The sequence below is a fragment of the Bos taurus genome, chromosome 21 (assembly GCF_002263795.3).
Source record: "Bos taurus isolate L1 Dominette 01449 registration number 42190680 breed Hereford chromosome 21, ARS-UCD2.0, whole genome shotgun sequence".
Lineage (NCBI taxonomy): Eukaryota > Metazoa > Chordata > Mammalia > Artiodactyla > Bovidae > Bos > Bos taurus.
Window position 1 is genome coordinate 33,177,605 of NC_037348.1, and position 23,134 is coordinate 33,200,738.

The following is a 23,134-nucleotide window of genomic DNA, read 5'->3' on the forward strand; positions in this document are numbered from 1 at the left end:
GGCCATTCCCTGGCAGCTCACATGGTAAAGAATCCGCCTACAATGCAAGAGACCTGGGTTTGATTCCTGGGTCGGGAAGATTCCTTGGAGAAGGGAATGGAAATCCACTCCAGTGTTATCACCTGGAAAATCCCAAGGACAGAGGAGCCTGGTGGGCTATATAGTCCAGGCTGTCGCAAAGAGTAGGACACGACTGAGCGACTGACATGTTCATTGGCCATTCAGGTCAGCCCTATTCAGTGTGGGCAGTGACTCCACAGGGTTGCGAATGTCAGAAGATGAGAGCCATCTTGGAGGCTGGCTTCCACGGAGTTGTCACTGTACAAGGACCCCGAGCTAATGGGACCAACAGGGGCTGAAATCCAAGCTATACACCCTTAGGTGAAGCGGGACACGCACTAAGCCCCACACAGGCTGCAGACAGGCCCTGTCAGCTCACTCCAGCCGCCTCTTGGTTGTGAGTCTTACCTCTCCTTCAAAGGATTCCTGGGAGATGGGCAGAGAACACAACCCTGGCATCAGGAGTTGCCCTCATCATAACCAACAGGTGCCACCCTTCACAGTTTATAAAGCCGCTGCGCCCTGTTGGAGGGCGTCATCCAAGCACCATAGCGGTTCTAGTTTACAGATGAGGGTGTAGGTGCTGAGAGGTGAAGTGACTCGCCTGAGGCCACACAGAAAAGGCTTGGCAGGACCAGACCTCTGGCTCCTAACCCCACATTCTTTCCACTGCCCTGCCCAGCTGCCAGCTCAGACCCATGTCTCCTAACACCCACTGAAGCCTCATCCCCGGTCCTAAGCAGGTATTTCTCACCCTTCTTTTGGGAGCCCCACCCCAGCCCCCAAAAGGATCTGCCCCACACCAGACCCTGAGCAAATACGTTCACGAATATTTTCCATCCAAACGAGGACTCCCAGAGGCTCTCTCTGCAGCCAAGCTGAATATGCACAGATGGAGCAGAGCAGGGGTTAACAGCCTGAGCCAATATTTAGAAATAGCACAACCCCAGGAGGAGTCAGCTGCGGCCAGCTGGTCACAGCCACTGAAGCCACGAGCCTTTGTGGACGTGGTGTGGAAGATGAATGCTGCTCCTGGGAACAGAGGCCCTGAGAGGGTCCTCGACCTCCCCAACCCCCATCTCCCCAGGACAGCTTGGACCCAGGGAGAGCCTGCCCCTGGCCAGGAGAAACCCTGCCACAGGCCTCCCATCCACAGCCCACAGCCGGCTCCCAAGGGCAGCAAACAACTTTTCAGCTCCTGAACTGTGTAATTGTTGGGAATAGCAGGCCCCACCCCTCCCGTCCTGGCTGCCTTGCGCTTGGAGGAGCCCCATGGATGCCTCCAGCCAGGAGCGGGAGCAAGGCCACTCCTAGCCGACCCAGGAGCCCAGGCCTGGGGCCCACCACTATGGAGCTCCTTGTCATGTGACTGTGGGGTCACAGAATTGACAGCAAAAGCCCCGACTGCACAGTAGTGGCCTGGGTTCTAGATCTTTCATGGTGGAAGGCCACTTCCCTGAGGTGAGGACCTGGGCAACAGGAGCTGGGGCTCTGCCCCACTGGGGCACAAGCACCCGCCATTTACCCCCAATCTGGCTTTGGCCACAGGCTCCCTGGGTGGGGCCCAGGCAGTCAGGGTACAAAACACAGAGGCACTCAGAGTGCCAGGCCCCACCCAAGGCATGGCACGGCCACGACCACAGCCAGAGCGGGCACTCTTCATCCAAGCAGCGTAAGGATGGGCGTGACCGGGAGGACCCGGCCAGCACGCCTGACTGAACTCTGCAGCGGAGAAGCCCGTGACGCGAGGCTCTATCATCTGTCCTCCCGGAGGTCCACCATTTGGAGAAACTGAGGCGGCATTTTGACTTCTCCTTCAGCCCTCAGCCGTGGGCATCCTTCTTCATCCAAGTGTGTCCTGGGCCTTCCTCTTCCCCCATCCTGGGTGTCCTGTCCTGTGCTTTGCTGGGAAGAAATCTACCGAGAGGACAGGAAGTATTGTGTCAACTCTGTGCCCTGGGGAGGCGGCGGGGAGGCAGCGGCACTAGGAGAATACAGAGGGCGTCTGTGAAAAGGGAGCTCAGGGTGGGAAGGAAGGCTGGGAGGACTTCCTGGAGGACGGTGAGACCGCCCCAGAGAGGCAGGGGCGGTCAGGGATGGCCACCAGGGACCCCTGGCCAACCCAAGCCAGAGAAAGTCAGAAGGCAGAGGAAGAAGTTTGAGGATGCTAAGGAGGTCCTGGTGGGCTCTACTCAAGATGAGGATGTAGGGGTCTTAGTGGGGGGCACGCTGAGGAGGCTGGTGGGGAGGGGGGAAAATTCAGGAGCAGGCACTGCCCAACAGTGGCCTTTGTTCTGAGATGAAAAGAGGCGGTCAGGGATCAGTTTCAAGACAAAAGGCCTCACCTTTCCCCCAGTCTTCCTGGTATGATGCCGCTCAGCAGCAATCCGGGGCTCAAGTCCCAGGCTACAGGCTGAACAAAGGCCCGGCAGGTACGCTCCAGTGCCCCAGCATCCCTTTACCGCTAGAGCCTCAGTTTTCTCATCAGTGAAAAGGGAACACTGTCCCCCAACACACACGCTTCCCAGGGTTGTCAAGAGACCAGGTGAATGTTTTGTAAACTGAGAAGCCCGAGCAGGGAAGTGACATTGGGTTATTACTGCCCTGCCGGTTGCCATTATTTTTCCAGGCCTGTGTTTCTCTCCCCAGCTAGCAACCAGGCAGGGGGAGGCTGCAAGCTAATCCCGACTTGAATCTAAGCTGTGGGTGGGAGGCTCCACAGACAGACTAATAACTCCTGGTAGTTGTGGGTAAATCTGAGTGGGCGGGGATCAGGAGGAGATGGGAGAAGACGGGGAGGGGGAAGGATCGGCAGATGGTGTGGCTGGAAATCTCCACCCATATTTTTGATTCATAAAGAAGCAAAAGTCCTCTCCTCCTTTCTTTTTTTTCATTCCTAAGAAGAAAGCTCTTTTCCTCCAAATGTTGTCTTCTCAGCAGCCCCAGCAACTTGGGGCCCATACTTGGCCAGTAATTAGTCCCTAACAAGGACCGGGTGCCTTGCTGACTTGGAGAGAAGGAAAAACAAGGGACAAGTATGGAATTGATGGCTTTACTGCCACCAAGACCAGCTGAGAACAGCCCAGCCACCCCAGGCCTCCTAGGGTGAACTGGATGGGAGCTGTTAGGTTTGCCAAAATTCCCCCAGAACAGCAGCAACTGGCTTCTAAGTCAATCCCAGCATGCATTTATTGGGTACCTACTGTGTGCAGCTGCCTCTGGAAGTTACATGCAAAACTGTGAGACCCAGGGAGGATGTGCAGCAGGCCTACAGGGCAAGGAGGGAAAAAAAGACATGCATTCATTGAGCACCTGCTGTATACCCCAGGCTAGGCACTTGAGGTACATTAAAGCCTTTAATCCTCACAAAGCCAATTTTACAAAGAAGGAAACCACAGAGAAGTGAAGTGATTTGCTCAAGTCGAACAGCTAAGCAGGAGAGCTGGGATTTGAACCCAGAGCCCCAGTCACCACTGTGCTGTGGGCTTGGGGCCAAAGACCTGGCTCTACCTCCTAGCAGCTGTGTTTCAGTTAAAGTGTTTATCGCTCAGTCGTGTTCAATTCTTTGTGATCCCATGGACTGTAGCCCACCAGGCTCCTCTGGCCATGGTATTCTCCAGGCAAGAATACTGGAGTGGGTTGCCATTCCCTTCTATAGGGAATCCTCCCAACCCAGGAATGAAAACTGGGTCTCCTGCATTGCAAGCAGATTCTTTATCGTCTGAGCCACCAGGGAAGCTGTGTAGACTTGCTCAAGTCCCTTAACCTCCCTCTGCCTCAGTTTCTTCATTTGCAGAATGGGGCACAATTTTGTTGCAAACTTTGAAGGGCTGTACACACACACGTTAGGACGATCACTGGGCAAGGGGAGGGGTTGAGGAGAGAGTGAGTGGTGGGATGGGGTTTGGGGTGGGCTAAAGCAGGCAAGAGTAACAGATTCTGATGGAGGAAGAGAGGGGAGACACTCCAGGGGTTCTCTTCCACCCACTCGCTGGACAAAGAAACCGAGGCCAGGCGATGCCAATGCTGGGATTAGACAGAGGGCAAGCAGAGCCTCTTGACGCCAGAAGCTCTACAGTAACATTGCCCTTTCTCCTGTTTGGGACAGGGCTGAGATTGTTGCCTGGGAGGGAGCCAAGGGCAGCAGGGCCCCAGCCTGAAACTGTTAGGTAGGTGCTAAATCCAGGGCCAGATTTCCAGGAGGCAGCCCCAGAGGAAGTTGAAACACCAGATTCAGGAGGCCTTGGGTTCTGGTCCCATAAGACCAGGTACCTACTGTCCAACTGGGGGCCTCTTGAGAACCACTTCCAGCTCTCAGCCAGTCTTCTCCTCCATGAAACGGGGGCAGGAGTGGTTGACAGCCACTTGGCAGATCCCATGGAGTTGAGAATCCCTCCTGCCTTGTGGGAGAACCTAAAACATCTCTCCTTTACTGACTGAGTCATTGAGGCAGAAAAGGTCAAAGAGGCAATGTCAGTGGGCACAGAGCTGTACAGAACTTCAGGCTGGTGCTTCTCTGACCAAATGGCATTCTGAAGACACCTCAGAGGCAAAGCAGCCCCAGAGCAGTCCGTGGGGTGGAGAGCATCTGTCTTTCCTCCCGGGCCTGGCGAGAGGACGCCCCCCACCCACAATCCTTGCAAGAGAAGAGGGCAGAGAAGCGAGGGGACCAGCCCAGCTCACATCTCCTCCCAGAGGAGTTCTCCGGGGAACCCTTGAGTCGGAGCCCCGGGGAATCCGGGCTCCTCTGGGATTTTGTTCTGAATCTCTAAGGTGGAGCCTGGGTCTGACCGAGCTGTAAGGATCCTCTCACCCTCGACGGGGAGGAGAACCAGCACGGGCCCTTTAAGACGGCTGAGGGTGGGGGGGGCCGCCGGGAGAGCCCCGGCCTGAAACCGGAGCGCGGGTCGGCGCCTGCCCCGCCCCAGTGTTAAGTAGGCGGCGGGACGCCCGGGAGCGCCAGCCCGCGCCAGTTCTCTCAACTCGAAGACTCTGGCGTCCAAGCTCCAGGCTCCGGACTCCACTCCTCACAAGTTCCCGCTGCCCAGCCCGCCGCCGCGATGCGCTGGGGTCCCCGGCTCCCGCTCCCAGCCCTCGCCCTGGCCCTGGCTCTGACCTTCGCTGTGTTGGTGGGACCAGCATCCACAGGTGAGTGAGGGGCCGGAGACCCCAGCCCAGACTGGCGGAGTGGTGGAGGGTTTCTTAGGCAGAGAAAAGGGACAGGAAGACCCAGGAGTGGCCCCCAGACGGGGAAATGAAGGGGCTGCTCTTCTGCCATCCCCGGCCAGGGGAGGCAGGATCCCCAGCGACGTCTCTCCATCTGGGGGTCCAGTGGACTCTGGTTATCTGAGGTTGGCTCCTGGGTCGCTTGCCTAGGGCGTGGCTCTGTGCAGGATTGTCCTCTAGACCCAGAGGGGACGCCCCGGTGCCACCTGGGCTCCCCGTGTCCAGCAGGCTCTCTCTGACCGAGTCAGGGCCCAAAGGACGCCTGGTGACAGGGCGTCCCCCACCTCCAACACCCAGGCCAGGAACGGGAAGTGCTGCAAGGTGGGCATCGGGGAGGAAGCCACCCTCCCCACCCCGTGTGGGACCCCGAATGCACCCCAGCTGCCACCTCCTCCAGCATCCTTGGGTATCCTCCAGCTGCGCCCCACTCTGCTCCTGCTCCCCTTTGCCGGGTGCATTCTCTGTCTTCACCACCACCCCCTCCTCCCCTTTCTGTCTTCTCTCTCCTCACTGAGAAAGCCTAGCTGGTGACAGGACCACCCACTCTTCAGCCTCCTAGAGGCAGGGCTGGCGCCCCTCAGATATCCTGTGCCCCTCAGACAGCCCTGGGCGACCCTCTGCACACCTCCCTGTCCCAGCCATTGGTGCTTGACTCCAGCAGAAATGGAATGCCTTCTGAGAGGTGCTAGGACATATCCAGTCTCTATTCCAATGCCAGAAATCCCACCATTATGGCATTCTTCCCTTAGTGAAGGCATGGTCTAGTTATGCCATAAGAACTGTGGCCTCAGGGCCCATCAGTCATTAATACCCATGTATGTATGAATCAGTGCTTCAGCCTACATCTTTTGGGACCATTCCCAAGAACAACTTTGAGCTGAAGAAGGGCCTGAGTCTCCCTTCCAAGTTCCCTAGGCCACACTCCTCTCCCCATCAGATGGGGAAGCCAGTTCAAATGGACAGTAATCATGCGGTACCCAAAAGGGAAATGAGTCAGGGGAGAGCCCCCCACTGGAGTGAGTCAGAGCTGGATCCCCAGGCTCCCTGTTCCCATCCCCAGGGACCCCATCCTTCAAGGTCTCAGGGGGTGGGTGATAGGCTGAGCCTCTAGAGAGATGGGAAGGAGGCATCTAGGCTGCTAGAGAGATGGGTACACACCCAGCCCCCAGCCTCTAGTCAAAGGAGAGACTCCAGGACCCACCTCCTTGGGCTTCAACTGAGAGCCATTCCCAAATTCCTTCCCAGCATCAACAATGTGCAGACATTGTGCTGGGCAGTCGGGAGCGCACAGAAATAGAGACTGGACTTGGACTCATTCAGAAGGCAGAAAAGCAAATTAAAACGCAACAGCAACTCCTATCGTGTCTGCAAAGATCCAGACGAGGAGTGTGGTGAAAAGAAATTCAGAGGCAAACTAGGGCGGGACAGAGGGTGATCCTTGAGCTAAGCCTTGGAGGATGGGAAGCGGGTCAGGGAGCACAGGCTCAGAGATGGGTATGAGCAGAGATAAGGAGGCCAGTAGCCTGGATGGAAGGCATATATATTTTGAGCACAAGCCAGTAAGAGCCATTGAGGTGGGGCACGGAAACCTGAAATGGCAAAATGCAGCTCACAGCCTAAGCCCTGCTGGCAGTAGGGAGCCAGTGCAGGTTTTAGAGAGGAGAGCAGCCCGTGGGGTTAAAAACATCAAGCAACCCCTTCCTCTAGGAGGGATTTGGAAGTGGTGAGGGGGTGGGCAAGCTAGTACCCTCTCCCCCTCCCAGTCTGAGCTCCCCTCCAGCAGCCCACCTCTGTCCCCAGGCCTGGCTTAGCTCCCTGTCCTGGTCTCTGTAATAGGGGCAGCCCCTTCCCGCAGAAGGTATCACTCCCACCCCTCTTGGACACCAAAAGCCTCCGAGTCTCAGGTACCAGAGTGAGGCACACTGGGATGCTTTCCCCACACTCGTCAACATTCCAGAGCATCCAGATCATGGGGCCTGAGAGTCAAGCACCTTTGGAGACCACCTGGGCCAACCTTCCAATTGTACACACAGGGAAACTGAGGGCCCAGGGAGGAAGCAAAGTGGTCTAACCCACAAAGAAGCCCAGCTGCCCAGGAGGAAACCCCCAGTCCCACTTTGTGGGAGCTCCCCACCTGCGTAGTCAGCTAGGCTTGGGCCCATATGCCAGTGTGCATGATAAGTGTGGGGTCCATTGCCTTCTAAGCCCTATGGGAGTCCTGGCAGAGCCACAAGCATTGGGAGATTGAGTTGGAGCTGATGTGGTTTCAGTAGGGGGGCATAGCACAAGCAAAACTGGGAGGTCAGAGTGGCCACAGAGCATACAAGGCTAGCGGCTTCTGCACCTCTTCCCTGCCTGGTATAGCTGACTTTGAAAGGCAGAAGATGAGGGGCACAAGTGGGACTCAGGAGGGAGTGCCAGGTGGAGAGGGTTCTTGTACCATCTGGGTGGGGGCCCTGAACTGATGGGGGTATCTTAGAGAGCAGGGCTAGGGTTGGGGCAGGGGAGCATCAGAAGCAAGGAACTGAGCCAGGGTAGACTGTTGCCTCTAAGAATGGTCTGGGGGACCATCTCTGACTGGAGACAGAGACAGCCTCTGAGTCGTGCGTGTGTGTGTGTGTGTGTGTGTGTGTGTGTGTGTGTGTGTACACTGGGGCTCCAGCACTCTAGAGCGGGGCAGGGACCAGTGCCCTCGGCCCAGCCCACCCGGACTCTGCAAGTGCTGTTCCAGAACCAAGTATAACTGAGCCCCCCTTACCAACATTTGCCCGCCTGCCTGCATAGCCAAGACAAGAAGAGCCTTTCAGTGCTGCCCGCCTGGGGGGCCCAAGGAGGGGGCTGCGCCAGGTGGGCCAGGCGGCCAATGAAGGGCGGGAGGGGAGTAGGGTTTGCAGAACGCTCAGAGGAAGTGTATAGGGAACTGGGCGTGCTGCCCAGGAGGGGGCGGGCGGGGCGGGGGTGGGGAGGGGGGTACTGGAAACAGCCCTCACACACACACACACACACACACACACACACACACACACACACACAGGCACACACAGCTGTGGGCCCGTGCGCAACCATGTACAAAACCAGCTCCCAGACCTGGGCTGGGTGGAGCCTTCAGGGAAAGAGGCGAGGACAAGATGGGGGGCAGGGGGTGCTGAGCTGCACTGGGGCTCCTCTTCAGTGCCAGGAGCAAGTAAACAAGGAGGCCTTTGGGTCTGGGGTTTGGGTCTCCTCCCTTCCAGGTCCCTCAGCTCTTTCAGTACCGCTCCCCGACTCCCACCCCATCCAGCTGCCCTTTTGCTTCTAACATGCGCTGACCCAGCATGTACCCGGTACTGTAGAGCCTTTAACAGTTAAGATTCCTTCTCCAGGGACTTCCCTGGTGGTCCAGTGGTTAAGACTCTGCACTTACAATGAAAAAGGCATAGGTTTGATCCCTGGTTGGGGAACTAAGATCCCACATGCTTTGAGATGAGACGAAGAAAATATAATTAAAGACTCCTTCTCCAGTGGGTTTAGGGTGTGTTTCAAAAGAACACTAGTACTATTATTACTGAATATATGTGAGTAATTTTTGAATGAACTGAATTCATATGAACAATTTTGAACTTGGATTCTCCCTGGGGTAGGGTCTTGTGGCTCTTTCTGCTTCTCAGAAGGGTCCACAACTCCAAACACGGTCCATAACTCCAGAGAAAGCCCCTGAGTGAGCACTGGCCATGTTGTCCTGCAGCCCTATGGCAGCTCTGCAAGTCACCAAACATTCCCATTTTACAGATATGGAAACTGAGACTCTGAGAACATCAGGAACTAGCCTCAGGCCACTCTTTGGGCACACAGGCTATGGTGTTCTCACTCACCCCAACAAAAGTCAGCTTTCCCAGCTCAGGCCAGGTGTGCAGCCCCCCACCAGAGGAGAGAGAGACATGTCTTTAGGAGAAAGTCCCCTGAGGACCCCAGATCTCTGTGTCCATCTCCACAGACCCCTCCAGCAAATGCCCCTCACCTTTCTAAACCCTCCCCACTTCCTCACGGCACAAGCAGATCCTCTTCAAGAATACCTACCACCGCACCCCCAACAGCTGGGATGGCAAATGAAGCCACATTTGCCTCAGATGCAGGGGAGTGCCCTGGGGCTGCCGTCACGGTGGCTTGGTGGCATGGCTCACCCATGTTCTGGACAGTGCTTCTCCTGTTGACCATTCCTTCTTCCCACTCAGCTCCTGCCCACACCCCTGCCGCTCCCAGCCTGCCAAAGCACCAGCTCTCCCAGTGCTGATGGGTATCAGCCAGGCGTCCCGCCACTGCTCAGGCTAAACTGTTTCAGTGTGTGTCTCTCGTGGTTTAAGTGTCCTGGCGGTCAGTGAGGTGGCTTCCCCTCCCAGACCTCACTGCAGAGACTCCCCAGCCCAGGCCAGCTCCCCCAGGACGTTCATAGGGAAATCAGGACCCAGAGAGGGGCTGCTGTTTTCTGAGTCAGACAGCAAGTGCTTAGCAGGATGAGTGGTAGGCCTCTTGGCTCCTTGTCCTTGTATCCTGGTTTGGATGTGGCCTCCCCCATATGGCCAGCAGCTCCCAGAGGGCGGACCTCCCCTCTGCTTTTCTCTGAGGTCTCCACGATCTTGCAGAGCCCAGGATGGGGCCCACAGGGGCGTAGAGATCACTGAGCCAACCAGGGATTTTCAGACTGTGTCCGAGGTGCTCCGGGACTCTACATTCCCATATCTGGGAATACAGGATGCTTGTGCCACCCTGATTCATGCATAGCAGTCCCATGAACATGTGTTTATAGATGGAGGTTTTGTGTAAGATACAGTTTTGATAAAGCGTTCTGTGGCTTTGTAAAAAAGGCTTGCTCCTGCTGCTGCTTCTAAGTCACATCAGTCGTGTCCAACTCTGTGTGACCCCATAGATGGCAGCCCACCAGGCTCCCCTGTCCCTGGGATTCTCCAGGCAAGAACACTGGAGTGGGTTGCCATTTCCTTCTCCAATGCATGGAAGTGAAAAATGAAGGTGAAGTCACTTGGTCGTGTCTGACTCTTTGCGACCCCATGGACTGCAGCCTACCAGGCTCCTCCGTCCATGGGATTTTCCAGACAAGAGTACTGGAGTGGGGTGCCATTGTCTTCTCCTTAAAAACTAATTAATTGCTTTGAGTTAAAACATTCTGAGAGCAGGGGAGAGCCAGGTCAGATACAAGAGAGGACTTCCCGACTTACAAAGAATCGAAATCAAGATTACAGCACCCGCCATGGTGCCACCTGCCTGCAGGACCCAGGGCTGTGGCTGGGCCCTCTCTCTCCCCAGTAGATCAGCTGGGATCCACGTTCAAGGATTATGCCGTGTCCCATCGTCTGGCTGGTGCACTAGACCATCAGATAACAATCCGTAATCCCTGGGACCCTTCCACCGCTGCCCATGCTGTTGCCTACAACTGGTCTCTCTTTTTCTCTCCATCCTTCAAGGTTCAGCTCCAGCACCATCCCCTGCTTGGGCTGCCTTTTCCCACTGATTATTGAGGGCTGCAGCCTAGTCTACCACCCTTCTGGGGCCCCACCCTCCATCTCTGTGGGGTGACAGGCCTTTCTCCCCCTACTCTTACCTGGCCCCTGCCCTTGTTCTGTGACCTCCATCAGTGTGACACCTAGTAGGTATGTGTGCATGTGTATGTGTGCATGCTTGCACACACGTGCACACACACACAGAGTGCTTTCAACAGCCTGGCTAAGGGCCTAACAAGGAGAGTGTCCAGCCCCCAAGCCAGCAGCCTGGGGGAAGCCCCCAGCTCAGGATACAGCCCCCAGCTCCACCACCCAGCCAGGGCCCCTAGCCTGGGCCCTCCTGCTCTCTGGGAAGATCGAGGGGGCGGAGAGAAGGAGACCAACTTCCGTTCCCACCTAAGAGCAGCCCCTCCTCCCCGTATTTCAAGAGGGGGCAGCTATAAATATCAGTGGGCCCAGGATGTTGATTCCCACGACACCAGCCCCTCCCTGCCTCTTCCCTGTGTACAGCAACTGGGGCCGGCGCAGCTCTCCTACAGCTGGAGGCCAGCCAGGCCAGTCTCAGGCCCAGACACACTCATACACACACACACACACATTCTCACCGTAGTGAGGGAAGGAACCAATCACCCTTTTTGGGCGTCTTGGAGCAGCTCAGAGTAAGCTTCCCTCCCGCCCGCCTCACAGTCCTGACTCAGGCCCCACCTCTCCCTCCTCTTGAGTCCTCAGCTCTGCAGGGCTGGGGGAGGCAGGAGGCCAGGCTCACCTGGTCAAGAACACAGTAGAAGACAGCTCAGAATTCAGTTCCCACCCAGCCACTCGATGCAAGTGACCAGGCCTTTCTGAGCCTCAGAAAAGGCTCTAAAATGGCATAAATAATTCCTGCCTCCTGCATGCTGAGGATTTGTCTGGAGTAAATGCTCAGTAGGTGCCTGCTCCTGAGGTTGCTAATATTCCATTATTACCATCTTCTTCTGGAGTGGGGCAGGCGCATCATTGGAGCAGGGCGGGAGTGCAGGGTTCCTGCTTAGAAATCTTTGAGAAAGTTTCCAAAGCAGGGGACTGGATGAGGTGGCCCTAGGAGAGGGTCTGTCTGGGGCAAAGTGATGTGGAAAATGGAGCTGTCAAGCCAGCCTCTGACTGCCAGCCAGCCCAGGACCCCTCAAAAGGAGGGGAGTGGGAAGGCTACATCTGATTGACTCACTGGGCTGAGGTCCACACACCTCTCCTGTGTGAGGAGAAGCAGAAAAGCCCCTCCGAGCTCCACCCCAAAGCCTAATGGCCCCTTAGATAGAGACAATTGAGCCAAGATGCAGCACAACCAATCTGTTGAATGAGTGACCAAATGACTCCCGTCCCAGGAGTAGATGGATGGGGATGGAGAGAAGGAGCAGGCAGCAAGACCTTTATAGGGTGGGGATCCTGGAAGCCTGTCTTCTCCCTGGTCTCTGCCCACCCTTCTCGGGCTCCTGTGATGGTAGGGGCTGGAGGCCAGGGCCCGGTGACATGAGATGGTTCCCCCGGAGCTCCTGGGGGGCTATTACTGCCACTCAGCAAGCAGCAGTGGCTGAATCTGTATCAAGAGGATCTAGAATGAAGAACTGAGGATTCTCTCTGCCCTGCCTAGGCTGCTTGGACCCACCAGAGGTATAGGTGATGCCTGAGTCTGTGGATGTGTGAGATCAGAGTTGGTAGAGATGAGAGAGGGTCTCAGGAAATAGCTTCAGACTGGGGTGAGCAGCCTAGGGGAGTGCCAACTGGACAGATTCTCTGGGTAAAGAGCCTTGGCCCCCGCAAGCCATGATCCCAGTGTGGGGCATCCTCTGCCTTCATCCCCTGAATAGACTGTTGGGCAAAGACTGGCCAGCTCCCTGGTAGTGTGCTAATAGAGTCCAGGCTCCTGTCCCCAGCTCAGGCTCCATCTCTGAGCATCTGGCCCTTATACTTCCAGACACTCATCTGGAGCCCAGCTGAGCCCTTCCAGGGAGAAGGTACTCAAACAGGGGCCTGCCCCTCCAACTATTGACAGCCCTGGGATAGGAGAGATGTTGGAGGAACTTGAGCCAAATGTGTAATGTCAGCCCTTGGGATACCTGGCCCTGCTGTGTGGCCTTGAGCAAACCTCTGTCTGTCTCTGGGTCTCTGGGTCAGATGTCCATTCTCCAAGGTCAGCTCTAAAATTCTGAGCTCAAGCCTCTTCGGAGCAGGAGAAAGATCTCTGCTTCTATCTGGAGAGAGCCGGCTTTTTGTCTGGGTCCACACAGCAAGGCAGGCTGGGCTTAGAACAGGACTGAGAGGCGGCCCGGGTTGCCAGAGCTCCCTGGCATGGAGAAACCGTTTCTCTAAGTTGGCACAGAGCCCTGGGGTTCTCCTGGGATGAGAGCAACGGCTCCTCTCCACCCCCGGTTCCCATCTTCCAGCCCCCTGGCCCCAGCCCCACCCCACCAAAAATAAACCCAGACCACCCCATCCTGTACCAGCCAGACCCACCCAGCCCCTCCAGAGCCAGTTGAGTCATTGCTCAGAGCTGCTCCTTTTTTAACTGTCTGAGTCACCGGTTGTGGCTATAACTCCATGACACATGACCAGGGCTATAGACACCCCCTAGCCCCCAGCAGCCCAACCAAGGGAGGGGCCTGAATAGAAGCCGGCCGCAGGTGTGAGCCTGGGCCACCGCCTCAGCTTGGAACCCCTCCAAGCCCAGGGAACTCCCCACCCAGCACCTCAGAACCCAGACCTGTCCCCAGCAGTCCTGGAACAACCCCGCTCCCCTGTTCAGGACAGCCCTTCAGAGACCTTGGCCTCAAAGCCCTTCAGCATCAGCTCTGCCCCCACAGCTTTGCTTTGCCTCCAAAGAGACCCTGGGGCCTCTCAGCTGTAGACTGCCAGGCACACAGGGTCTCCAGCCCTGGGGGTGGTGGGAGCGGGCAGAGGCCTGGCCTTCTGGGGTACAGGCCACAGAGATGCCTGATTCCTGCCCTTCCTGACCTGGATCCGACGTGCACTGACCAGTCTGCCCAGAGCACCGTGAAGATTTTCTGTGGAACAGAACCCGCACTTCAGTTCTTCCCCTGCTCCCCCCGTCTCCCCTCTATTCACCATGTCAGCTGGCCTGCGGCTTGGCCCCCCACCCCCGCCTCTCCCCAAGGCTGTCTCTCCATCTCACTCCCCACCGCTGCCTGGCCCTCTCTGGCTGCCCCATCTCTGTGGCCCCGGCCTGTTCTCTTTCCATCACCCAGTCACAGTGGCAGATGGCACCCCCACCCTCCGCAGGCCCTTCTCCGCCTCCTAGACTCCTAGACATCACACACCCTCACCTCCAGCCATTCCCACCACGGACTCTGGGCCCCAGGGACCCATGCTGCGAGAAAATTTCCTTCCTCATTACCCAAGCCCCCACCGTCTCACCCCAGAGCACAGGCTACATCCTGTCCCAGGGAATGTTAGGATCCCTCAGACAGTTTGCTTGGAGGCTGAGAAAGGGGGGCAGGGGGCCTGGGAATGGCTCCACCCCCGGCCCCTGCCTGCACACAGGCCTGTACAGCCTCAAACACCATCCATCTCCTGTCTGTGGCTATGGCCTCCAGCTATAAATAGGGGCTCAGGGTCTATTTTCTTTCAAAACAAGCACCAGACTGTCACCACAGGCCCAGAAAAGCACTCCCCGGCTGGGGCAGTGCCCCACTGCGCCCCAGTCATTGTGTCCCACCCTACCCCACCCTGCCCCAACCTGCAGGCACCGGGCCCCGGAGGGCAGGGGAGGGCTGGAAGCAAGCCTGGAGGTAAGACAGGTTGGAGGGGCCGAGCTGGGGCAAGCCTCCTAGGTGCAGCCCCTCCCGGCTGGGTCAGCCAGGGAACACGGCCCCCTCCTGCCCTGCCAGGCCTTCTCCTCCCTTTCTCGCCACCTCCCATCACCAGTCTTGTCCCTGAGACTCACAGTGTTAACAGAGAGAGGTGACAGTCACACAGCTCCTCAAGCTGCGGTGGAGTCTCTTTGTACCCCAAATGCGGGAGAAGGAGCTATGGGCTGCGGGGAAGGGTGGGGAGCCTGTCTTTCCTGAAGGAGCGTGAGGGCATTTCACAGGCAAAAGGGAAAGGAGAGCTTGCTGGGCAGAAGGCCCAGCCTGAGCAAAGGCCGGAGTGCAGACCTGTCAGGTATGGAGGGAAAACAGCCCAGGTCTGGTGAGGCTGGCACCTTTGGGTGTTTGGAGGAGTGAACAGGGGAGCCTGGTGGGGTGGGAACAAGGTCATCCAGCATCTTCAGTGCCACACCAGAGGACTGGGGGCTTGGTAGGAGGCACTGGGGAGCCATAGAAGGCATCCAGGCAAGCGAGGATGATGGAGCGACTCAGTTTAGGCTAACTGTGGCTGCGATTAACAAAGGGAGGCAGGAAATTCATTAAGCCAGGCGAGGGATGGTGACCATCTGTCTTGCGGAATGGCACAGGGAAGCAGGATGGGAGACACATTTGAAGGACGATGAATGGGCTGAATGGATGGGAAGTTCATTCAAGGTCAGGAGGAGGGAGAGGGTCAGAGGAACTTTCAGATTTCTGCCCAGCAGTGGGTGCCCGTGGGCCCTTCACTGGGTGGTGAGCAGGTTGGAGGATAGATGATGCTGAGTCTGGCTTGAACAAGTGTGCTTGGGTTTGGGGGCCTCCCCATGGGTGTTCCTGGTGTAAATGTCCAGGGAGCATTGGCAGGCAGGCCCAGAGCCCTGGAGACTTGGTGCTGGAGACAGAGATAGGCATACCAGAGCAAAGAGGCAGTGCCCGAACCCTGGGGAGAAGTGGGGGGCTGGAGAGAGGGGGCCAGGGATGGAGCACAGCTCAGTGGGTGCTGGCAGACTGGAGGGGTCTACAAAGCTGGCAGGTGAGAGTGCCAGGAACTATTCCAAGAGGAGTCAGGCCTGCCCAGCGGTGGGGCAGGGGGTGTCAGTCTGGGGATCTTGGTGGATCCTGGTTAGCACAGAGGCCTCTGGCCAGGGCACTGAGGTTTCCTGGTCCACCCTCTGAGGCCACACACTCCTGCGGGCACAGCACCAGTGCCAGGGACTTGCTTCTCGGCCTGCTGCTGTCAGACAGCAGTGCTGATGGGAAAGCCATCCTATGGGCACCATCACTGTCCCTGCATGCCCCTGGGTGCCGATGTTTCCTCCGCTGGTGCATGTGTGCATGGCAGATGAGCTGACCTGCGGATGTAGGCGCTGGGTCCTGCCCTCCAGAGCCTCCACTCTAGCCAGGCCTGTGGCCACTCAGGCTGGAGGCGGCCGTGCTCTGCCTGCTGTAGTGATCACACCTCTCCACCAGCCACTTTCTGCTGGCCTGGGCTGGCCAGAGGCCAAGGGTGTGTGTATAGGTTTGTGGGTGATCCCTGATCCAAGCCTCTGCTTCCCCCAGTCTCCTGGATGTGGGGCTTCTGTCTGTGGGGTCACCCCACCCCTCTATCGTATATTTCAGGTGGGGGGACTGAGGCACCGATGGTGGTGGCTTCTTCGAGACACTCGGCCTGTTAAACATAATCTGAGTCAAATGGGGCCAGGCCTCTGTCCAAACCCACAGTCACTGCTTCCAGAATCCCCATCCTAGCTTGCACACTCACTGTCTCCAAGATCTGCCTGCCAGGCTGGGGGAAGCCCTGAGACATCTCTCCGGCAGCCCTGCCCTCAGTGGTTTCTCAGCCCAGAATGGGGAGACTCGGAGATGAGCAACAGGCGTCCAGGCTCTGGCTTCTGGCCACAACAGGGGCTGGCCCGCCAGAGAGCCCCATCTCACCCTGGGCAGAGCCCACACCCCTGCCTCTCCACCCTCTTCTCTGACCTCCAAGACTCCAGTGGGCATGAGTAGCACTTATCACTGGTTTCTGGAACGTGCCGCCTTCAGCCAGCCTTGAAGAAGATCCTTCCCTGGTCCGGTCGGCCCCAAGCCAGCCACACTGGGAAAGGCCGGCTGCCAAACCACCCATGGCAAGCAGATGCTCCCCGCCCCACTCACTCCCTCCCACCTCCACCCCCAACCCTGAGAGAGGGAGCCCCCAAGGACAGGAAGGGAAGGGAAAAAGTGTGTTTTGCCCAGGCAGGGGGCCAGCTCTCACACCCTCCTCCCCCTGGGGCCAGAAGCCGATGCTCCACTTCCGATTCACAGACAGTAACTAACCCCACTCCCCTCCGTGCCTCTGTGGGCACACACCCCTCCCTGAATCCACAGCACCCAGCTCTGGAGCCACACGCACAGGGGCTTGAGTCCCAGCCCGGCCACAGCCCATCTTGACACCCTAACACAGACGACTGCCGTCTTCGAGCTTCAGTTTCCTCACCTGTAAAATGGGAGCAACCTCACAAGGACCCTATTGGGGGCTGGGGGCTGCAGGCCCAACGCCAGGCGAGGGTCCTTCCCTCTCTTTCTTCCCAGCCCAGGCCTACTGAGATGAGGATCCCACCTTGCTTCTGCAGCCAAGAAAGCCAGAGGGATGGGGATGTGGGAAAGGGCATGGAAATCCACCCAGCCGCCCTAGAAGGAGGCAAATTACAAGGCAAGGAAAAGCCGCTGGGAATTGCTCCGCACCACGGCCGCCCCACCCTGGGGAGCAGAAGAGTCTCCACAAAGACTTCATTGAGGGCCCTGCTTCCTCCCCACCCCAGCCCTCCAGCCTGGGTGGACGCTGGGCTGCTGCTTCCAGCAAAACCTCTCATTTTCCCTCCCACTTCCTCTGTGCCCCACGTGGGCCCCGGGGTTGGAACACGTGACTGGGCGCCCAGGGCACCAGCCCTGCCCCAGTTGGTGCCTGTGGACCAAGCTCTGCATCTCCCACCCCCACCCATCCCCTGCTTCCTCTCCAGGGGTGCTCACCTTCCACAGGGGGTCTGTGAATTGGAAATGCTCCCCAGCGAATGCCGAATGCCGCTCAGCACGGGTGGCCTCCGGATGCTTGATTAGATGATAGCCAAGGCCAGTGATCAGGGTCAGAGATCAGCCAATAGCTAAGGAAACTGTTGTCCCGCCTTGGCCTTTCGGGCCTTGCAAGAAACCAGAAAGGCAACTGAAGTGGTTAAGTCCCCGAGAGGGAGTCTCAGAGCTCAAGAGTTCTTGGAGTGAGGAAGGGCGGGGTCGTCTTGACCCCAGTGAGGTCTCTGTAGTGTTGAGATGGGGAGGTGGGCAGGAGGACCCAGCATTCCTGCACTCTATGGAGACGGCTATTGTCTCTCCCAAGAAGGCTGCTTTTTTAACTCCCATGAAAGCAAAAGTGAAAGTTGCTCCGTGGTGCCTGACTCTTTGTGACCCCATGGACTGTAGCCCACCAGGCTCCTCTGTCCATGGGATTCTCCAGGCAAGAATACTGGAGCAGATAGCTGTTCCCTTCTCCAGGGGATCTTCCCAACCCAGGGACTGCACCCAGGTCTCCCGCATTCCAGGTGGATTCTCTACCATGAGCCGCCAGGGAAGACACCACGGAAGTTGACTCCTATAAGCTATTGTTCCTACAGCCGAGGCTTGCGGGGCAGGAGAGGCGCGGGTGGTTGGCGGGCCACTGGGGTGGCTCTGGGTCACTCTCTGGTCTGGAATCAGGGCAGCAGAGCCAGTGCCATGAGGTGAGTGAGCATCTCCTGCTCACTGCAGGTGAGTGAGCATCTCCTAGGCGCCAGCCCCGGCAGGTGCTAAGCCACCTAGCCTTGGCTCTATGACCCCAGTGTCATCACCATGGGCAGGTTACATTGTCCTTTTGGTCTGACCTGAAGTCATCCCTCTAACTTTCCCCCCTTGTTATCTTCAGTGGAAACAGCCTGGGTGGAAGGTCATAGCTCGGTTTGGGAGGGCTGAGGCTTGGGGGACTGTGGGATGTGATGAGGGAAGGTCGGGCACCTGAGTAGATGCGGTGGCAGCTTCTCCCTCACCTGGGAGCCCTAGGAGCAGGTGTAGCCAGGGAGTCATGGTCCAACATCCGGAGCCAGACTGGGCCCACGCCGCCGAATCCTCACCTGCCCACACGCCTGCCCTCAACCCGCCATGATGCATGGCGCTGACTTGCACTCAGGCACACTCATGCCCACATGCAGCCCGCTGAGGTCGTTCGGGGGTCTGCCGTGCTCTGTGGGGTCGAGTTCTCATCCCCACACTTTCACTTTCCCAGCTCTGAAATGGTAGGGGGTGGTGGCGGGAACATCAGCCTCGCTGCCAATCCTGGGGGCGGAAACTCTGGTTCTGAATCAGAGGGAACTTTCCACCCAACCCGGGCCTCCCCAGAGGTTCCCTGGCTTGGGAACAGTGCTGGTAAAGTAAAAATGAGCCCCTTGGAGGCGCGAGAGGAGGGGATCAGGCATGAGGTCCAGAGAGCCTGGGTGACGGGGCAGAGCACCCGGCCCATCCCTGCTCACACACAGGGCCGCATTCAGCCCGCAGGTGGGCCACACACACACCCCAGCGAGGGGAGACAGAGAGCCCTTCAGCCCTGCCTTGGCGCTCTCTGCAGCCCCTCAGACTCCCTCAGAGGGATTCTCCCAGCCTCACCGCTGCCTACCCAGGATCTGGTTAGAAACAGGATCTGTCACCCCTGGGGCCAAACCCAGAGAAGTCCTGGAGGAGAAGCCCAGCTTCACCCCAGAGCAGGACCCCTCCTCCCCCAGCTGGCTGGGGTCTCCCTGCCTCCTCACCCTCCCTGCTCCTGTCCCACATCCTGCCTGCTCTCTCTTGGTTTTTATTCCTCCATCTCCTACCTCAGGCCTCCATCTGGATTCCGAATTCAGTCTTTGCAGAGGAGAGGGGGGTCTTTATTTTTTAAGCTCACTTTTAATACCTTCCTCAGGCTTTCTGTGTCTCTCGACTTAGTTCCCCTTTTCCATTCCCATCGCTACGTTGTTATATTGGTGAATGAATGATGAGTGAATGAATGTATGGGCTCCCACTTTTCTCCCCGCCCACCTCTCACCTCCTGCTCCATCTCAGTGTCACTAGCTGAACCTCCCCTACATCCACTGGTTTAGGTCTCCCACCACCCACCCTTGACTGCAGGGCCAGGCATTCCCCACTGGCCATCCTGCCCAGCAGCTCTGGGCTCCCGAACTTTCTCCCTTATAAAGTCAGGCGGCAGCAGACACCCAGGAATGCTGCTGCTGCCCATGACGCATGCCGCTGCGGGGCTGCCTGGCTGCCCCCAGGCGACCGGGAATGTGATGGAAACGGGGCACAAAGAAATTGATTGCCCAGGGTGGGTGGGGTGGGGGTGCCCAGGCAGACAGGGCTCTGATAGGCGGCAAGGCCCGGAGCTACAGGCTTTCTGCTTCTGTCAAATTGCTTCTCCTCTGAAGCTTCAGTTGTCTGTCTGATAAGTGGAAGCCAAGTGCCCTCCTCCAAGCAAGGGCCACAGAGAGCCTTGATATTGTGCACCCATCACCAAGGGATGGGGGTCCCAGGGCTGGGTGGGGGAGGGGGACAGGTCTGGCTCTCTGGACTGTCCTAGAGCAAGGGTGGTGCCCCGAGTTACAGCCAGGATGGGAAGGGGAAGAGGGGCCTGAAGACCAAGAGAAGGAGAGAAGTAGATGAGCAGAGGCAGAGAAAGGGAGTCGTGGGACAGAGACAGGGAGAGACAAACTTGGCCAGCCCCAGGGGTTCCGAGGAGCTGGGTCTGCAGCAGCCCCAGGACTGGAAAGGTACCTTTGCTTGAGCCCCTGGCCCTGGCCTGGGGGGTGGTTAGGGAGCCTGAGAGAGACTGAGAGGCCAAAATCCTGCTGCCAGGCGGAGGGTTGAACGCCACAATGCAAGTAAGCCTCATGTTTGGGGTCCCCCAGGGACTGGGACCCGGTCCTCACTCATAAACATCCCAGGAGTGGCCCAGGGAGCCAGGAGATGCCAGCATGAGCCATGCTCTGCCAGGGGGTGGCTTGTTGGGGGACCTTGACCTAGGCTTCATCTCCGTGTGTAAGGAAGGGGCGCAGCGGGGATGGAGACAGACTCCTTCTGTGCCCCCAGCCCTCGTCTCAGGAAGAGGGATGGAGGCGCCCGCCCTGGACCCAGACAGCAGCGCCCTGTTCGTGGGCAGGAAGGGCGGGAAGCTGCGGGATTCTCCACCTTCGGCAAACCTCTCGGGCGGATGGGTGCTGGGCGGGAGGGGTGGCAGCCCTCCAGGAATACACTGCCCCTTTCATGGAGCCCAGAGCAGCCAAGTCACGGCAGGCGGGCACCGAGGGGCAGGACAGGCCTGGGCACAATCATTGCTCTGTCCTGGCAGCTCCCGGCCCACACGCGCACACATGCACAAACACACCGCCTTACGCAAACCCAAAACACACTCCCAGCAGCCACCCACACACTCGCACACACAGGCGAGTACACAGCTACGCAGCCCAGGACACCCACCTGTGTGCCTTCTTCCAGGCAGAGAAACTCATACCTGGGGCACTCGTCCTGCCCCTCCTGCTTGTCCCTCAGGCCCTCTAGGCATCCTGATCCCCCCATGCCAAAAGCTTGGAGCTGCCCAAGCAGCCCATACCATTGACCTTCTGCACATTCACCTTTGAGAGCAGACCTCAGGCCAGAAAGGGACTTCCAGGACTAATCCCTACAGACAGGAGGGGGAGAGAGTGGGAAGGGGTGCCCATTTTACAGAGTGGTGACACTGAGGCCTGAATTGGGCCCCTTCTGGCCCAGAGGAGAGCCCACATGGCTGCTGCAGGCCTAAACTGGTGTTTTGATGAATCACGGGTCTTCTTGACCCAGGAACGTCAAGGCCAGGCCTCCAGGCTGTAATGAGGCCTCCTCTCTCCCCCGCACTGCCCTGACATCCCTATCAGGCTGCCAAGCCTGGTGTGGCCCCTGCTGCTTTCCTCTCTACTCCTCTGTCTTCAGCATTTCCAGAACCTGTACATCCCCGCCAGCCTCTTGGCCTTGCTTCCCTCTGAGAGTGCCCATTTCCCTCCCTCTCCGCGCCTCTACATAACCCTCACCTCCCCCAGGAAGCCCTCCAGGATTGATGCCTAGCTCATGCCGTCTTTATCCTGCCTGCCTTCTCCATTTGAAGGCCCTCTCCAACTGTTCCCCTGGCCCACCGCCCAGGACAGGGACTCTTGGTTCTTACCACTGCCACCCATCAGAAACAGAGAGGCAGCAGCAGAAGACCAGGAGATGGAGGGAATGGCACTGTCAGAGTTTCCAAAACCCCAGCCAGCAAGGCCTCAGAGGCCTCTGTTGGGGTGAGGGGGCTTCCCGGCCTGTGCGCTCCCGGCTGTACAAGGCAGCCTGTGTGAGCCCTTCCCGCGTGGCCCCACAGGAAACAGCAGGGCCCAGCCCCTCAATGGGCCCATTCAGACCCCAGCTCTCTCTGGAAAGCACCTCTGCTTCCTGTCGCCCTCCCACTCTGGCCTGGAGAACCGGACCAAACAGGCTGCTATTCCCCCGTGCCAGGAGGGCGCTGCGGGCGGGTGGTTCAATGGCTAGAGCCAGCCAGCTGCTTCAGTTCCTGCCTGGTCCCCAGCTGGACCGCGCCCTGGCAGGTTGACATCCACCTTTAGTGAAAGGGAGTGTGGGTGAGGGCCTGTGCTCACTCGCACACGGTTGGGAAGCAAAGGGGCCCCCAGCCAGTGCATGTTAGGCAGGTGAGGGTTTAACAGCAGGCTCTCCAGGAGAGAGGGAGCCCCAATCGGTGTGTTTTGCCTCTTTCCGTGGTATGAATAGGCTCACTGGGCAGCATCACCTGGCTTACAAAATTCCTGAAAATGTAACGGTCATCTCTTGCCAGCCATTCTGAGCTTTGCCGTGGTGGCGGCTCCATCCTACGGGGGGCCACCTGCCTCCGCTCCTTGCGCTGTAGCTGCCCCCAGCTTAGTGTGCTGCATTTTGTTCCTCAGAGTCCTTGACCTTGCAGATAAAACACCCCTGTAGGTGCCTGCCAGCTGCCAGTTCCCTGGTCTGTCCGTCGCGGACACTGAGATGAGCTGGGCCCACCGGGCTGTGTCCACCTAGATGGCCTGGCACTTTTGCTTTGATTTCTTTAGCTTTCTAGAGAAGGCTCTGGTGTGGCCAGCAAGTGCTGGCAAGAGGGGATAAGTAGAAGGGATTTCAGCTCAGCCTGAAGGGGAGAGCTTCCTCTTTCTTGGGCATCCCTCCATCTCTACAGGCCGTGTTGACTGCCCTCAGGGCACACAAGTCTGGGACGCCTCCAGGGGCTGATGCAGCTTCCTCAGGTGTATGTGAGCTGGCTCAGACCCCCCGGGAAACAGATCCTCCCTAACGAGGCCAACAGCCTTGACTGACTCACAGAGGATTTAAGAGAAGCCCAAGGAGGATGAATCATCTTTATGACCCTCTCCTGTCTCCCCTTACCCTACCCCAGCCCTGGACATCAAGGGGGTGGAGTCAGTATTTGGC

At 58.0% G+C, this 23,134-nt stretch overlaps 1 protein-coding gene across 1 annotated transcript in view; it reads left to right on the plus strand.

Moving 5' to 3' along the window:
- Positions 1–5,120: 5,120 nt before the first annotated feature.
- Positions 5,121–23,134, plus strand: part of CSPG4 (chondroitin sulfate proteoglycan 4) — a 35,776-nt gene continuing 17,762 nt past the window's right edge. The window contains exon 1 of the mRNA NM_001192782.3: positions 5,121–5,208. Within this exon, the coding sequence (NP_001179711.2) occupies positions 5,121–5,208 (88 nt within the window). The remainder of the gene's footprint in view (positions 5,209–23,134) is intronic.